We start from the raw sequence: 18,393 nt of genomic DNA, 5'->3' as shown, positions 1-18,393 counted from the left end.
GCGCCGCGGCGCACAGTTTGGGAAGCACTGCTTTAATGGATGAAATACATATAAATCAGCCTGTGATTCATCATGATAAAGCGATTGAAATATTGGAAATCCGTGCTCATCAGAAATGCAGTGGACTGTTCATTTTATAAAATCATTCTTGTATAACTTTCAATGGCTAATCTACAAAACATACTAAATGATCTGCAAAAACGGTGAACCGATGAGGAGAGCGTCCAACACAGTTCTGATTCTCAAAAGTTTTTAGCTCATTGTCAGCGGAGTTTGGGCGGAAAGAATTAAGAAGCGGTCGGTTTTGATAGCGGTTTTGTATTGCTTCAAACTAGAATGTAAATTCAATGGTGAGTATAATGATTTGTTCATATAATTATTAACTTACAATTCGGTAGGCTTTTATTCTCCCACGCCCTCTCGGCTTGGTTCTAACCTCTACCCGGGTTATAAACCTGGATCAAAATTCTTTGATATTATTTGATATTAACACTAATTAATGATTTCTTACTCTTTCTTTCTTTTCAGGTAACTACGACGGATCAAGGACTTTATCGGACTGACTGCAGACACGACCAGGACTAAACGCTACGTGGATAAATCAAGCAATTAGGATCTAACTATCTCGCGGACAAACCTGACTAACCTTATTCGGGCACACCCGTGGTGTGAACAAATTTCACCAAAGTTGGACGCACTATTTCAACGAATTTAATTTCTCTGGTGTAGTTATCACGCTTTTCCCGGACAGAACACTATTAAACGAACTCCTTCTAGCACTTAATCTTTAATTTAATTCACTTTACTGCCTGCTGTAACAGAGCTTAATTTTCACTTCTGTCTGCTTCGATATGACGAACTAAAAGAAAGTATGACCGGATGCCGCGTTAACAAGACGTCATCTCCGTGGTGACGTCTGTCACTCGCGATGAAGCGACGCTTTGACAGCTGTCGCACCCCCTTCAGAATTGTGGATAGGCCGGGTTGCCAGCTTGCCGACTCCTGCGCCGACAGTCTCCTCCCGGTGAAGTCCGGAGTCCTCCGGAGTCTCACTCTTGTCTCGGAGGTCAAGCAGCGCCAACCGTGACACTGGTCTCACCACACTTTTCTGCCCAATCTTCACGACAGCCTGTCGATGTCGGCCGTCTGGATTCGAGTAGTGCGGATGATTCGTCCTCGCTCCCATCCGCTCCGCTTTGCCGGCTCCGCTACCATTACCAGGTCTCCAACATCTAGGGTTCGGGTTTCATCGAACCACTTCGACTGCCGACGAATTACCGGCAGGTATTCCACCAACCAGCGTTTCCAGAAAACGTCCAGCTGACGTTGGATCAGTTCCCAGGATCTCCCCAGGATTTCTCGACGGACCAGTTCGCCGGACTGGCTACGGATTGTAGCCGAATCCCCATCGAAGCAAGATTTTGCACCATTTGAGCTCAGCACCAAAAAATGGTTGGGTGTGAGCGCCTCTGCTTCTTCACAGTCGAGTGGTAAATACGTCAGAGGCCTTGAATTTACCATACTTTCAGCCTCCACGACCAGTGTCTGCAGCCCCTCGTCGTCTAATTTTCCCTCGGAGTACGCCTCACCCATTGCGGCCTTCACGGACCGTACCAAGCGTTCCCATGCACCGCCCATGTGCGGCGCTCCTGGCGGGATGAAGTTCCACTTCGTGTTGGCGTTCGTGAACGTGTTAGACAGTCCCTGGCTAATCTGGTGTCGCAGTACCCGATCGGCGCCTTGGAAGTTCGTTCCGTTGTCGCTGAAGAATTCGGCGGGTGAACCTCGGCGACCCACGAACCGACGAACGCAGGAGATGCAGGATTCTGTTGACAGCGAATAGGCGACCTCGAGGTGGACGGCACGTACTGTTAAACAGGTGAATAGCGCGATCCACCGCTTTACGTTGGATCGGCCCTGCTTTACCAGCAGCGGCCCGAAGTAGTCCACCCCTGTGTAGGTGAATGCTCGTTCATGGTGGGCTACGCGTGCAAGTGGAAGAGGTGCCATTGGTGGGATTGCAGGTCGGGCTCGACGGACCTTGCATAAAGCGCAGTCGCGAGTCACTTGCTTGACAACCAGCCGAAGTCTTGGGATGGTATACAGCTGGCGGAGCTCGTTAACTACTGTCTCTGCATTCCCGTGGCGGTACCGCTGATGGAAATGGTGCACGAGAAGCTCTGTGACTCGGTGGTTTCGTGGGAGGATGACCGGATGCTGCACGTTGTAGCAGACATCTTTGGCAGCGCTGATTCGTCCACGCTCACGCAGTACACCGACGTTATCCAACATCGGCATTAGTCGGTAGATTGAGCTCTCCTTCCCTATGGCCTCCTGATCGATTTCGTTCGGTACTTTGTTTGACAGTGCTGCGATCTCGTCTGGGTAGCATTCGAGTTGCACCAGTTTGAGGATAACTTCTTCCGCTGCCCGGAGTTCTGCTTGCGAGAGCTGTCCCGTGAATTTCGGCTGCCTTTTAGCCGAATTATGCAGGAATCGAAGTACGTATGCTGTCGCTCGTTGTAGCCGGCCCCAGGAAGAGAACCGCTCAAAGTCGATGACTGGTACGAACGAACAGTGGTGAAGGATCGATGCACGCATTTCCTCGGTAGGGGCGGTCACGCGCTGTTTAGGGCGAGGCCACTCGGTTTCCGGCAGGCCAAGGAAGGTTGGTCCATGAAACCACTTGCTCTCTGGGTCGAAGTACGGTCCGCTACCCCATTTGGTAGCTTCATCAGCTGGATTATCCTTTGACGGAACCCAGCGCCACTGGTTTGCCGTTGTATGCTCCAGAATCTCGCCTACTCTAAAGGATACAAACTGTCGATAATTCCTGGGGTCAGCTTTGATCCATCCCAGTGGTACTGTGGCGTCGCACCAGAAAACCATCTTTGAAATGGGCAAACTATGATTCTCCTTGACGAATTTCGACCAACGTACACCGAGAACGCATCCTTGGAGCTCGAGCTTCGGAATCGACCATGGTTTTATCGGAGCAACCTTCGACTTGGCGGCGACTAGGCAACAGCGCGGTTCTCCTCTATCGTCGATTGTGCGCAGATAAATTGCGCAGGAATACGCCTCTCCGCTGGCGTCGACGAACACATGGTACTCCGAGTTCTGGTAGGTCTCCCTGGTGGCTTGGTGGAAGTAACATCGAGGGATCCGTATTTCCGCGATGTACCCGATCATCTGTATCCATCTTTTCCACTTCTTGTTAACGTCATCGCTTATTTGTTCGTCCCACTCCGTGCCTTCTCGCCAAAGGTCCTGGATCAGGACTCTGCCGTGGATGATGAACGGTGACAGCAACCCCAAAGGGTCAAACAGTGTCATGACGCAACGCAGCACTTGCCTTTTTGTCGGTCGCGTTCCGGTCTGGATCAGTGTTTGCACTTCTTCGCTAAGCTGGGTGGAGAAACTCAACTCGTCGGCTGATGGACTCCACAGCATTCCAAGCACCCTCTCGGACTTCCCACCGTCGACTAAGTTCAGCACCTTGTCTGCTTCGGACTGCACTTCGTCCAGCTGTTCCAGTACTCTACTGCTGTTCGATCGCCAGTTGTGCAGCTTGAAGCCACCGTTTCCGTGTACGTGTCGTACATCGCGTGCCACCTTTGCTGCTTCTTCCTCGGAACCGAAACTCGTCAAATAGTCGTCGACGTAGTGGTCATCGATGATCGCACTCGCCGCCTCGGGATACTGCTCGCGGTGTTGTTCTGCGTTTAGATTTTTAACGAATTGTGCCGAAGCTGGAGAACAAGTGCTCCCGAACGTGGCGACGTCCATCAGGTAGACAGTAGGTTCATCGGACGGCTTGGCACGCCACAAGAAGCGCTGAGAATGTTTGTCTTCCTCTCGGATACGGATTTGATGAAACATCTCCTGGATATCCGAGCTGACTGCCACTCCGTATTGGCGAAAGCGAAAAAGAACCGCCGGAAGGGAGGAAAGCTGATCGGGACCTTTGAGGAGTTGACTGTTCAACGATACGCCGTCTACCTTAGCAGCGGCGTCCCAAATGACACGAATCTTTCCCGGTTTCTTGGGGTTGATTACTGCTCCAACCGGAAGGTACCACACTCTCCGCGGATCGGCTGCTTTCATTTCCGCTTTTGTGGTTTTGTGAGCATAGCCTTTCGCTTCATACTCGGAGACCTGCCGATGAAGATTTTCCTTCAGCTCCGGGTTGCGGTCCATTCGGCGTTCTAGGCATTCTAGTCGTCGCACGGCCATAGAGTAGCTGTCCGGGAATTCCACATTGTCTTGCTTCCAAATCAGGCCCGTTTCGAATCGATTCCCAACTCGCCGGGTCGTTTGTTCCAGGGTAGTTAGCGCTCGTTCTTCCTCCAGTGTCAGTGGAATATCCACCGGACCTGCTCCAGCTGCTTCAACGGCGAAGAACTCTTTCACTGCTTCGTGCAGTGTATCGTCACAGGAACATTCACAAATATGGAAGCTGTAGGACTCGCGATTGTTGCATCCTTGGGGACCGTAGACGCACCAGCCCAGTCTAGTCTTCACCGCCACCGGTGCTGTCCCCTCTCCTTCCCGTACCTTCAACGGAACCGCTAGGCGCAGGTTGTCGATACCGATCAGGATCCTGGGTACCACGTTCTCGTAGCTGCTGACCGGAATGCCCTTCAGGTGCTGGTGTATCCTTTCCGCTTCGTCCATTCGGAAAGTTTGCGAAGGAAGTCCCAGGTTGTTCACAGTCCTCGCGTTCAGCAGCTTATGTCGCTTCTTCTGTCCCATTCCTGCGATCTCGATTGTGACCTGTTGCGATCCCTTTTCGGTTCGCGAAGTGTTCCCAGTCCATCGGAGGCATAGCGGGAGCGGGGTACCTTGGATACCCAATGACGTAACCAGGTCGTTTTCCACCAACGTCATATCAGACCCTTCGTCAAGAAAGGCAAAGGTGTCGATCGAGCCGCTGACTCCGTGCAGGGTCACTGGGATGATCCGAAACAACGTCGAAGAGGTAGGTTGACGATGTGTATGGTGTTCCGCCACCTGAATCTGTGGAGCCGATGGCTTTGGAGGTCCTGCCGAGGAGTGAAGTAGCTTATGGTGGCTATACTGGCAGCCGTCAATCTCGCAAACCTTCCGAATACGGCACGCTCTTCGTCCATGGCTGAAGAGACAGCTTTGGCATAGCTTCAGTTCCCGAATCCGTCGCCAGCGATCGTCCACCTTTAACTGCGTGAACGCATTGCAATCTCGCAATCGGTGTCCGCTTTTGTTGCAATGCGCACAGTTGAACTGCTTCGGCGTCTCCTTGGAATCATGCGACGAATCTCGTGTTCCGGCTGTCTCCGTCGCATGGGAGTTAACGAACCCCTTATGCTTCGGACGATCACGAGCATTGATGCGCTTCTGCTCCGGCTCGAACGTTGTCACGCTGGTTGCGTCTCGTACAACCGCCGCCATGTAATCTCCGAAGGTCCTTAGATTGACGTCCTGGAAGCCTCGCTTGTATCCCGCCCACATCATCCGTTGATCCGCAGGCAACTTGGCGACGAGCTCTTGGAGAAGTGACGGGTTCGAAAGGTGAGCGCGTTCGTTCGCAGCTTCGATGTGGTCACACAACGCTTGCACCGCCATACCGAAGCCGATGAGTCCTTCCAGCCTGTCGGACTTTGGAGCTGGTATCTCGCGCACCTTCCGTAGTAGCGCGTTGATCAGCAACTCCGGACGTCCAAACCGCAAGCGAAGCGTCTCGATCACCTGTGGCACTGCTGCTGGAAGCACCAACCGACTGCGCACCGTTTCCAATGCCGGCCCGGATAGACTCCGCTGGAGACGAAGCATGTTTTCGCCGTCCGTGTAACCACAGGCGTCTGTGGTGTAGCGGTAGTTGGAGATGAAGATCGGCCATTCAGTTGGGTCGCCGGTGAAGCGCGGAAGTTCCTTAGCCAGGGACTGCCTTGCTGCTAGCTGCTGCTGTGTGGGACGCACTGGATCTGGATGAGGAATGGCTTGACTGTTTGACAAATGACGAGGGGGCAGAGACGAATCAACCGCACGCGAGTTTAGATTACGCGTTTGTAGATGGGTTGAATTTTGTTCAAATTGGCTACTGAACAAAGTCGCATCTCCCGAGCGCGCGAAAGATTCTCGCGGCTGCTCGTGGGAGTTTGTGAGAAGCGAATGCGATTCTCCCGGGCGCGCGTCAAAACGCGGCTGCTCTCGGGTAGTTGGATTATTGGTCGTGGGGCAATTGTTGGAGGAGTATTCGTTTGTATTTACAGAATTATTCAAGGCTTGACGCTTACCTGAGGGTCCCGCATCAATCGGACGCGTTTCGAGTGCTGCGATGGATTGACTTACCGGGGCGCAGCTGGTTTGGCTTGCCGGCATCTTAAGGGGCCAGATGTCCTTCGAAGTGTCGGTTCCTCCCACTGCTCCAGCTAGTGAGAGATTCAACTCGTTCTCCACGACCACCGGCAACGTCCGACTCGCTTTCGGGATTGCGCCGGTCTGCTTGTCCACGCGCGTCGAATTTGCTGCTGGAGTTAGGTACTGAAGCTTAGCTTGTCTTAGATTGCTTGTCTCCGGTCGTCGAGCAGCTTTGCTCGGTTCCGCACTTGTCTGGAAACCTTCCAAAAGTGTCCGGCATATCTCTACTTGCGCCCGCAGATCTGCCAACTCTTCAGGTGTTGGATTGGCGCGATGCTCGCATTGCTCAACCCGGTTCCTGAGTTCCCGCAGGGCAGTTTGCGGATCCTTCCTTGCTTTAAGGGATTCCACCGTCCTCGGATCTAGGGCCGAAAGGGGAATCGATACCACCACCGATGAATCCTCCTGTTCAGGTGTTGGATTGGCGCGAATCTCGCACTGCTCAACCCGGTTCCTGAAGGCATCTAGGGGATTTTTTCTCAATTTCAACGATTCCACAGTGCTCGAATCTAGCGCGGAGAGGGGAATCGTTACCATAAGTGGTGCGGTGGAATTAGTCGTTTCGACGGTCGACTGTTTTGATCGGCCAGCAGCTGACGCAAGAGGAGCACCAGGAGGGGGTGGTGTTGGAAGTGCCTTCGATGAAGGGGGCGCTAGCTCGTTGTTTGCGGCACCCTTCGCACCGCTCGGTAGACCACCGCTGCGATGACTTGCTGTTTCCTCCCCGTCCACCACCTTGTCGATCAGCTGCTGTTGCTCGTCGAGGTGACGTCGCTGCAGCTCCAATTCCACACGTACACGCTCAAGTTTCTGCCGCTCCACCAGCTGGCTCAGGCAGATGGAGAAAGCTGACGTCGTACTAGTGCGGCTAGATCCACTGCGCACCGATATCAAGTCGATAGCACTCTGGTCAGCTGTGCTTCGGTCGACCGCGCTCTGCCGGGCGGTACAGTTGCCGCACACAAACGATCGGCTAGCGACGCTGTCGTTGACCCCGGCACACGTGTAGTGTTTCCACACGTCGCATTGGTCACATTGGACCATGTCCTCCGCGCTATCCGGTCGTTGGCAATCCGCACAGTTGGATTCTTGCACGTGGTCTCCTCTAGAGCCATCCACGTGGCCGTCCTTATCCATGTCGCCACGAATTTTTGAAGATTGTCAGCGGAGTTTGGGCGGAAAGAATTAAGAAGCGGTCGGTTTTGATAGCGGTTTTGTATTGCTTCAAACTAGAATGTAAATTCAATGGTGAGTATAATGATTTGTTCATATAATTATTAACTTACAATTCGGTAGGCTTTTATTCTCCCACGCCCTCTCGGCTTGGTTCTAACCTCTACCCGGGTTATAAACCTGGATCAAAATTCTTTGATATTATTTGATATTAACACTAATTAATGATTTCTTACTCTTTCTTTCTTTTCAGGTAACTACGACGGATCAAGGACTTTATCGGACTGACTGCAGACACGACCAGGACTAAACGCTACGTGGATAAATCAAGCAATTAGGATCTAACTATCTCGCGGACAAACCTGACTAACCTTATTCGGGCACACCCGTGGTGTGAACAAATTTCACCAAAGTTGGACGCACTATTTCAACGAATTTAATTTCTCTGGTGTAGTTATCACGCTTTTCCCGGACAGAACACTATTAAACGAACTCCTTCTAGCACTTAATCTTTAATTTAATTCACTTTACTGCCTGCTGTAACAGAGCTTAATTTTCACTTCTGTCTGCTTCGATATGACGAACTAAAAGAAAGTATGACCGGATGCCGCGTTAACAAGACGTCATCTCCGTGGTGACGTCTGTCACTCGCGATGAAGCGACGCTTTGACAGCTGTCGCACCCCCTTCAGAATTGTGGATAGGCCGGGTTGCCAGCTTGCCGACTCCTGCGCCGACACTCATGCTTCCACGAGTCAAGCGATGACAAAGACCGCCAGCTAAGAGTTGTGTGCTTAGCTGGTAGTACATCCTGGGCACTGTAGTCCTTCTGACTTCAGCTAGATTGAGGAGGTACGTCTCGAGCGTCTGTTCACCAAGGAGGTGCGGCTCAAACAGCGTCTGTTCTGGCATCCAGCGGCAGAGTAAGAAACGCTGCACCACGCCCAGCTAGATCCAAGGTGGTAACCCCATCAGCGTGGTCGTCCCAGTGTGGGTTGGGACGTTAAACAGAACTGACACGATGGCCCTTCGGCGAGACAGGAGTGTTGGCTTAAGCCCAAAAAGCCACCCGTAAAAATCCTCATTACGAATATAATATAGGAAGAAGTACGACTCGATACAATCGACAAAAAACCACGCGACGAAAAAAGGACTACGATTGGAAACTTGGAACATGGAATTGCATGTCACTTGGTTTCGCAAGATATGACAGGATAGTCTTCGACGAATTACATCTCCGCAACTTCGGCATCGTGGCATTGTAGGAACTTTGTTGGACTGGACAGAAAGTGTGAAATAGCGGGCATTGAGCGACTATCTACCAAAGCTGAGGCATCACCAATGAACTGGGAACATGATTTATAGTGTTGGGCAAGATGCGACAATGTGTGATCGGGTGGCAGTCGATCAACGCAAGAATGTGAAAGTTGAGAGTAACGGACCGTTTCTTCAACTACACTACACTAACTACAGCATCATTAACGTGCACTGCCCACACGAAGGGAGACCTGATGAGATGACGAGAAAGAAGCGTTCTACGTGCAGTTACACGCTAAGAAAACCGTTCTGATTTTTGGAAACAAATAATCATGAAAACCGGAAAAGTCGTCAAGCTGGATTTTGTGACATTGTTCTCATTTTTGTGATTTGTTGCACCGCATTTTCGTGATTTTTTATCTTGATTCAAAGAACAAAGTTCATGTCTGTTTCATTCCGCCATAAAATTCTTTACGAACTAGAATGTGGGAACAGTGTTCTAGATTCTGTGACTTTGAAATCCAATACACGTGATTGTGTTCCCGATACCGTGAGCTATGTTCACGGCAATCTGTCGCTGTCACTTTCTGTAACGCATGAACGAAGAAAAAATAAAAAAAAATCGCATCGCACGTCAACAGACTGGACTGGTAAGTAAATTTTTCTCAATTTTTCGATTTCATTACAAATTTTATTGATACATTTTGCATCATTCAATCATAAAAATGTTTATTTACAGATTTAAAGATGTTTACGAAGCAACAAATCATTGCTGCTTTGCTGGAGATGCAACCTGGGGAGATGCCGGCCGCCGTCGATCCAATTGCATCGTCAGAGGAAATTGTTCACTCCATCTCCGGAGCAGTAGCAGGTTGCCAGGCCACACATATTTTCTCTTCTCCGGTCATCATCCAACAAGCCCCTAAACTTACGAATAAAACCATTGAAAAGAAGAGCGGATTGGAAGAACCGGAGGTTCGCTACGTTTTGGTCGAGGAACCCGCACCACAGCAAAAGGCGATGAAAGGCGATCTGGGAGAGTTCCTTCGATCGCATGATCTCGAAGCGTACACCAACGTTCTTGAAAATGACCACGGCATCACCGATGTGCAAACGTTTACAGAGATGGAGAAAGAGGACATTAACTTGTTTTGCCAGGTGATCAGTCACCGGATCCGCTTCAGGAAGCTGCTGGCTGAGCTGGTAAGTACTTTTAAGTTTAGGCAGAGAACTGTTTCTAAACTAAACCTGTTTCCGCAAAAAGGTAACTCCGTAAATGTGTCAAAACAAGGAAGTTCTTCGCTGTTGAACGACGCTGGACCACCAAAGGTTTGTCTAGGTTTTTATTATAAAAAGCTAGGGAAAAGTGCCATGATGCTAGTGTGACTAGCAAAGTAAATGAGTACCCAATTCGGTTTTTGATGGTAAGAAGTTGCTCTGTTCTTCTATTTTTCTTCACGCCGTATAATCCCGGCATACGGTTTCCCGAGTATACGGTTTCCACTGAACGAGCACAAAATTGCTTAAAATTGTAAAAATGCAACGAGAAAATATACATCATTGTATTTTCTGGGGTACAGTAGACGTTCGGTCGCTGCAAACGGTTTAACTGTATTGCTTTTTAACTGCAAGTCCGGTAAGTGCAACAAATTTGTAGTTATTGCACCGCTATCCGTCAAAACGGTGCGCCAAGTTAGCCCAAATGAACAGTCGAATGAATTTTGCATTCATTTAACGTCAATTGATGGGTTGTTGACGCCTGTCTGACGTTGCAGTTATCGAATTTTGTTTGCTTAGTGAAACGTAAACATGTTGCAGTTATCGAACGTCTACTGTACACCCAAACTTCCATTTAGGGTAACTGGCCGGAAGTAGGCAACTTTACCTAAATATTTATTTACCAAATGGAATAAGGAATAAGTATTAGAACGGATTTCAAGTTTGCAGGGAGCTTTTAGCTGGGTAAGTGGCAAGGGGATTTATTATTATTAGCTCTTTATTATGGGGAAATTTAGCCCAAGGCTGGTTCATCACCGGGCTAGGAGATTTTGAGGTGATACCTTGCGGGCACATGCAAACAGATGTAACACTTCGAACACTGCTTCAAACCTTTTTTTTTTGAAAACATCGTGGAAGCATATTTGCACAATGATTAAAATATTAAGTTTGGTCAATCATTGGCCGGGTAGCAGAAGTGTGCAAATGTCAAGCTCGAAAAAAGGCGCACTATTTCGAGCGCCACGAGTGGGCTGTCAGCCAACCATCAAACTATCAAATTGATCATTACACCGGGGTATGAAGTTAATAGTTTAGGTTTATAGTGTTGAAGGGGCCGTTCAAATGCCTTTTAGAGTGCTTCAGGTGCATTCAGGAACTGGAGTTTCAGAGGAATTACAAGACGTTTCAAAGCGTGTCAAGGATTTCCGGAAAGTTTAGGGAGTTTCAGGAGGATTCAGGAGGACTCCATGGACTTTCAAGATAGCTTCCTGGAGACTTACGATAAGTTTAAAGGCAATTCAGTGAGATCTCGTGGGTTTGAGGGTTTGGGTCTCCAATTTAAACAGTCATTGCACTAATTACTTGACCGAGTGTAATTGCAAGTAGCTTGGTGAATATCAACTTCAAATGCTCACTAGCTATGTTTGTAGATCCAATACAAGTATTCAAGGTAGTACTTGGATACCCTTAGACAGTTTAATAAGATCCCTATGCCTATCTTCTACATTCAACTTAAACTCGTCTTAACTTCGTTCAACTCCCCCTGCTTCCCTTTTCCGTTAATGTTTCCAAACCCAATCTCAATGTTATATCAATAGCATTTGTCAGAATGAATTCTATCTAGACAAAATTTCAGTGTAGCCGGACTTCTTAGGGACCGTCCATAAATGACGTAGCATTTTAGGGGGATAGGGGAGTCCCTGAAATTGCTATGAAACGGTATGAGAAAATATGCTACGACGGGGGAGAGGGTGTTGAAAATTTGGCCAAAAACAAAAAATTTGTAGATGCTCCCTTGCTGACATTCTAAATGTATATTCTTTGCTGGCCACACTAGGTAAAATACCATATTTGAATCTTTGCACGTTTTCCATTACAAATGCTTGGATTCTAAATCCAATTGAGCATGTTACTGTACACTATTTACCAGATATTGTAATAAAACGTTTTAACCACATATCTTGGGGAAAACACTCGAAAAAAAACTTTGATTCATTGTACAGTTTAGCAGCCTTCGCGACTTTCTTCAAAACCGCCCAGAAGGACGTTCTATTTTGACCCACTATGAGAAGCACGGAGAGCTGTCTAATTCGATGAGGAACGAACTCCTACGTCTTATTTTACTCGAAGGGTTGAATCTAAAACTAACGCTGGACAGCAAATTCCATTCACTGATGACCGGAAAGATCGTTGAGCTATTTCCCGGAGAAAAACAGGTAAGGCGATGCATTTGTAGGCAATGTTGTTAAATGTGACGTAAATGTGCTGTATTTAGGAGACATATTATCGAGCAAGTTATTTTGATGGAGAGGGTAATCGCCAACCGCCATGCGGGAAGTTCATAAAACGGAAAAGCGTAGAGCTCAAAGCACTTGGGCTACGAGGTCCTAAGGTTGGAGTTCAGCCGGACGCCTTACATAACGTGCCAGGAACATCTAGTACACAAAGTACCACGAATGAGGTCCCAGACGTTGAAGCACAGGCCCAAGCGCAAAATTGGCTGATTCACGGACGTAGCCCGATCGAGGAGATGCGGAGGCAGTGGGACCTATGCTTCGAGAAAAGAAAACAAGACTTTCAAAAGGAAAAGGACCTATCAACAATTTTTCAAATGTATCCGATAATTCAGGATCCCAAAGGGGGCGTTTTGGTAATATTGTCCACTAAAGATGCTTGTTAACTTATTTTCATTACATTACATTTTAGATTTGTTCAGATTTCGAACGTCTTCATCCGGAAGCAGAGAGGAAGTTTTATTTGCGCTTCCCATCACTTCATCAGAAGCTTCGGAAGCACATTGAGAAGGTTGGTGAAACAAAAGCACACGAAAGCATTGACAATGAGTATATGGGTGCGACTGAAGGAGAATACAAAAACCTTCTGTTGTGCAGTTTTCTACCTTTAATTCTGCAAACGAACTATCGAGTTAAAGGCAAGTGGCGGCCGTCTGTCAAGGAAGCTCAAATGAGCTTCATTCTAGAAGTGCAGGTAAGATATGGCTGTGGTTCCTTCAAAATAGTATTGTGGATTCACCGGCTACTTGTATTCCACCGGTCACTTCAGTAGGGCCGGTGGAATACAAAATGGCCGTTTCATAAAAAGAGAAACTTAAACATGCGCTTTAACATTTTTAGTAAATGCGCGATTCCTCACCGGTCACTCAATAACATACAAAACAACTGAAAATACTTTGATCTATACCCAAGCTACCACGGTGCTGAAGTCTTATAACATGCAGATATATGGTGTATTTAGAGCAATCATAACTTTACATGCAAACTTAAGGTTGATTTAAAGTGGAAATGGGCAATTATAGGATCAAATTAAGATTATACTGGTATAATCTAGAGCAGTCGCATAATTGCCCATTGCCACTTTAAATCAACCTTAAATTTGCATGTAAAGTAATGATTGCTCTAAATACACCGTATATCTGCATGCAATAAGGCTTCAGCACCGTGGTTACTTGGGTACTCTACATGTGTACGAAAACCAAATTTGAAAACATTGCTTCGTTATTTAATTTAAAAAATCATTAACCAAAAAATGAAGAAATGCTTCCAGTTTCGCCTTACGTGGCATACAAGTAGCCGGTAAATTCACAACAGTAAAAGTAGCCAGTAAATGCTGATGAATTCTAGATAGATATGAAAACTTTAATGTAAAATTTACTCTTATCGCAACCATTACGTAAATACATTTTGTTTCAGACCCCTTCAGAAAGTTCGGCGTAAAATTAACGAAAGGAGTCAGTATCTAGATCAACATTACGAAAGCGTTTCTTTACAACCACAAATTGTAATGGTTGGTTCTCCGAAGGAATCGCCCGGATTTTTTGTTGTTTTTGGTGGTGCGGAATACAAAGCGGATAACATATTACACGCCATATGTTTGTGTCTGCAAGTGTCATTCGTTCTGAACTAGGAATATGCCCAAGATTGCAAACCCGTTTGGATGTTTATCCAATCGTATTTGTTCGGCATTTACGCCTCAGTTCTGGAGATGCCGAAGGTGACAAGAGATTTGATTAAAAGCATTTCTGATTAAAACGAAGGTTTTTGTTAAAACGGTATGTTTCCTTGTCTCATGATTTTAAACCTCAAGACATTTTGTTTGAATGTAAAATGTATTTTTTTTTAAACGACACTGTTTAATGTTAAAACGTAAAAAGCACTAAAATAAATTGAAAAAAAAACTAAATATTTTGTTTTTGTTCAGAAGTTTATCTGTAACTAAGAGATGCTGCAAAATATGGGATTGAAAAAGTACATAAAAAAAAAATCATCGTTTTTCACATTTTAAAATCACGACTCCGAGAACGCTGTTCCAGTTCCCGTGATTTTTGTTCAGCTGTGGTTGTCATTCGGTTGCAGATCATGAACTATGTTCTCGGAACCATGATGTGAAATCACGACTTCTGGAACACAGTTCACGTTATCAGGAATTTGGTTCTTGGATTGCTTCTAGCATTGCGTTACGCAGGTGTTACGGACATAACGTGGAACTAAGTTCTTGATATCGTGATTTAAGTTCATGGTGTATATTTGTAAATAAAGTTCTCGCTTGTTCCGGAATTCGTGACTCAATGTGGACAATTTTCAGAACGGTTTTTTTTTGCATGTAGAGCAAACATACGATGGTTGCTCGCCGCGTGACGTGAAAATTGTTGACGGCAACTTGAACGCACAGGTATGAAGGGAGGAAATGTACAAACCGGTAATCGGGCAGAATCCGTATCGATGGCCCAGGATGCGTAAACATTGAAGAATCCAGATTCGGATCACTACTTAGTCGCTGTATGCATGCGTTCAAAATTTTCGACAGTTATCACCACGCGTCGAAGTCGAACGCCGCGGATCAACATCGAGCAACTGCGTAACGTGGCCCTACAAACGGAAGAGCAGCTTGGCGCAGCTACACTTGAAGATGGCTGGAGGGACATCCGATTCGCCATAGTTCCTCGGCTTCAGCACTAGGCTTCGCGACTCCGAATCACAGAAACGATTGTTACGACGGCGAATGTGAACAGTTGAAAAACGAGAAGAATGCAGCATGGGCGAGACTGCTGCAACACCGTACGAGAGCGAATGAGGCACGTTACAGACAGGCGCGGAACAGGCAGAACTCAGCCTTCCTGATGATGAAGCGCCAGCAGGAAGAACGAGATCGCGAAGCGACGGAAGTACTGTACCTCGCTAAGGACACACGAAAGTCGTACGAGAAGCTGAACCGCTCGCGCAGAGGCTTTGTGCCACAAGCCGACATGTGCCGAGATAATCACGGGAATATTCTCACGAGCAAGCGTGAGATGGTCAAAAAGGTGGTGTCAGCATTACGATGAGCACCTCAATGGCGACGTTGCAAGTACCGAAGGTGGCGTGGTAACAGATCTAAGAGTATTTATATGCACAGGACGAAAGACTTCCGGTCCCTGACCTCCTACAGATTGAGGAGGAGGTTGGCCGGTTGAAAAACAACAAAGCCGCTGGAGCAGATCGACTACCAAGCGAGCTTCTAAAATACGGTGGAGAAGCACTACACTGGGTTATTATCAAAATTTTGGAGGAGGAAGTATTACCGGAGCCGGAGGAGTGGATGGAAGGTATCATGTATCGAACCATCTACAAAAGGGCGACAAGTTGGAATGCGGAAACTATCGCGATCACACTACTGAGCACTGCCTACAAGATACTCTCTCAAGTTTTATGCCACCGTCTATCACCGATTACAAAAGAGTTCATGGGGCAATATTAGGCTGGATTCATGATGTTCGCCGTCCACTAGGAGTTGCGGAAATGCCGCGAATACAACGTGCCCACACATCACTTGCTCATCGATTTTAAATCGGCATATGGCACAATCGATCAAGATCAGCTATGAATAGCGGATTATGCACGAATACGGATTCCTGGATAAACTCATACGATTGATCAGGATGACGATGTATCGATTGATGTACTTAGTTCGAGTGTCAGGGACACTCTCGAGTCCCTTCAAATCTCGAAGAGATGGCAGCAGGGACGAAAGTCCTGGGGCCTGACGCACCCCCCCGCTTGCGAGTCAGCCGCGTAGTCGCCGGCTAAGAATAGGACTACTAACCCCAATTCAAGGTGTCAAGCGACCCGTGCTGAGGAATGAGTGATCGAGGGGGTGAAAAAGATACTCGATCTTTAACGGAGCCTGTGGGGTACCTGGGCACCCCCCACAGTAAGCTGTCCCTTACCGCGTTAATGCAGGGCTCTGGCGTGGTGGACATTCTTTCCCGTGCGACTCGTGGGATTAATCATGAAATCAAACAAATCAAGCAATCAAAATTCAGGTGGAAGTAGTGGTGGGATCAACCCCTTCGCAAGAAGCGGGTTGATGAGATCTCCGACAAGGAGAAGTGAGGAGATAGGCGCTGGGAGTTGCGTACGCAGCTCAAGCGTGGGTGCTCCAGTCCACTTCCCGGCAAGCCAGCCGGTGGAGGTTATGGACGGAGCGTGGTTGTTGAGGGCCGTCAACCGAGGATCCAAAGGACGGTCCGCAATAGAGGTGGCTGAGCAGCAGCTTGGCAAAATCATCGACTTTGCGTCCACTAAGTCGAACATAAGCAAGGACCTGAAAACGGCCTTGCTTCGACTTAGGGCGTCGATCGACGATGCTAAGCAGGAGCACGCGGCACTCGCGTTGCTGACTGCTGCAGCAGCGGAGCCTGCAAATGAGAAAGTGCCGAAGTTTACCCAAACGGAGGCCTTCTCCTTCGCAGGAAGTCCAAATAAGGCGGAAGCGACTGCTCGCGACAAACGGGGCAAGCAATCGCAGAAGCGGGCGAGGCAACCGTCAGGCGAGGAGCTGTCTGGCGGTGCCCGCAAGGCCAGGCGAATCATTACCCCGAAAGTCGGTAATAATGCCGGAAGGTCGGACCCCAGCCAGGGTTCCCGGAAAGCTGGGAAGGGTGGGCCTGAAAAGGCTGGCCCGTCCCGGAACGATGGGAACAAGGGGTTGCGACCGCTAGTGGGCCCTCAACAGCCACAGAGTAGGGCGATCCAAGGGGAGGACCCCCCTTGGACGAAGGTAGAGCGGAAGAAGAAGAAGGCGAATCCGCAGGTAGTAGCGCAGGACGCCAAGCCAAGGCGTAGGAGGGCAGGTGCCAAGCGCGAGAAAGGCGACGCTATCGTCATCAAGACGGAACAGTCCAAGTACTCGGACGTCTTGAAGATGATGCGAAGCGACGCCAAGCTTGAGGGTCTTGGAGCCGACGTACGCAGTATTAGACGTACTCGTACGGGCGAGATGATCCTGGAGCTGAAGCGCCAGAAGGAGCACAAGGGCGCCGCCTATAAGAGGCTGGCAGAAGAGGTCCTTGGTGAGGGTGTGCAGGTGAGGGCTTTGACACATGAGGCGACTCTGAAGGTCAAGGACATCGATGAGATCACCGAAGTGGAAGAGCTCGTCACGGCACTGCGGCAACAGTGCGATGTGCAGGTGGCCGCCGCAGCCGTTAAGCTACGGAAAGGGCCAGCAGGGACACAGGTAGCTTTGGTTCAGCTACCTGTGGCGGACGTCAAAAAGTCCGTTAAAGTAGGGAGCATAAAGGTGGGTTGGTGTGTATGTCACCTGACATTCCACGAGCCACCAGAGGTTTGCTTCAGGTGTCTGGAACCAGGACACAAGTCGTGGGACTGCAAAGGCCCCGACAGGCGCAAACTGTGCAGGCGATGCGGCGCTGAAGGTCATAAGGCCCAAAGCTGCACGAGTCCGCCCATCTGCATGATCTGTACCGGGAAATCCTCGAACAACAGACATCCGATGGGTGGTCCAAGGTGCCCGGCCTTCAAGAAAGCCGCAGTGAACAACAAATCACAGTGCAGGTAACGCAGCTGAACCTGAACCACTGTGATGCGGCTCAGCAACTGCTTTGTCAGGCAGTTTCTGAGTGGGAGACGGATATCGCCATCATATCGGACCCATACCGAGTATCCGCCGGCAACGGCAACTGGGTCGCGGATGGGACCAGAAAAATGGCGGCGATATGGACGACGGGTAAATACCCCGTTCAGGAGTTGGTGTCTACTACCTATGAGGGCTTCGTGGTCGCCAAAGTAAACGGGGTCTTCTTCTGTAGCTGTTATGCGCCTCCGCGGTGGCCGATCGAGCAGTTCACGCAAATGCTGGACCGCTTAACGACCGTGCTAACAGGGCGAAGGCCGGTGGTAATAGCGGGCGACTTTAATGCCTGGGCCGTGGAATGGGGAAGCCGTTTCACGAACCAGCGGGGTCAGATCCTGCTAGAAACACTGGCCATCTTAGATGTCGACTTGGCTAATGTCGATACCAAGAGTACCTTTAGTCGGAATGGAGCGGA

General features: G+C 48.7%; 2 protein-coding genes across 2 annotated transcripts in view; one reads left to right on the top strand and one right to left on the bottom strand.

Moving 5' to 3' along the window:
- LOC134287830 (uncharacterized) overlaps nucleotides 1-17,919 on the top strand; it is a 216,384-nt gene extending 198,465 nt beyond the window's left edge. The window contains exon 2 of the mRNA XM_062850843.1: nucleotides 16,055-17,919. Within this exon, the coding sequence (XP_062706827.1) occupies nucleotides 16,332-17,903 (1,572 nt within the window). The 5' untranslated portion in view covers nucleotides 16,055-16,331 and the 3' untranslated portion in view covers nucleotides 17,904-17,919. The remainder of the gene's footprint in view (nucleotides 1-16,054) is intronic.
- Nucleotides 1,120-8,310, bottom strand: LOC115259409 (uncharacterized). The gene is made up of 2 exons (XM_062847893.1): nucleotides 7,944-8,310; nucleotides 1,120-7,885 (listed from the first exon to the last, which is right to left on the bottom strand). The coding sequence occupies exon 2, from the start codon at nucleotides 7,534-7,536 to the stop codon at nucleotides 1,120-1,122; it is 6,417 nt and encodes a 2,138-aa protein (XP_062703877.1). The 5' UTR covers nucleotides 7,537-7,885; nucleotides 7,944-8,310.
- Nucleotides 17,920-18,393: the final 474 nt, after the last annotated feature.

Source organism: Aedes albopictus, chromosome 2, assembly GCF_035046485.1.
Source record: "Aedes albopictus strain Foshan chromosome 2, AalbF5, whole genome shotgun sequence".
NCBI classification, from domain to species: domain Eukaryota; kingdom Metazoa; phylum Arthropoda; class Insecta; order Diptera; family Culicidae; genus Aedes; species Aedes albopictus.
The sequence above is the reverse complement of the archived record's forward strand: the minus strand, read 5'-3'. Positions and strand labels throughout refer to the sequence as shown.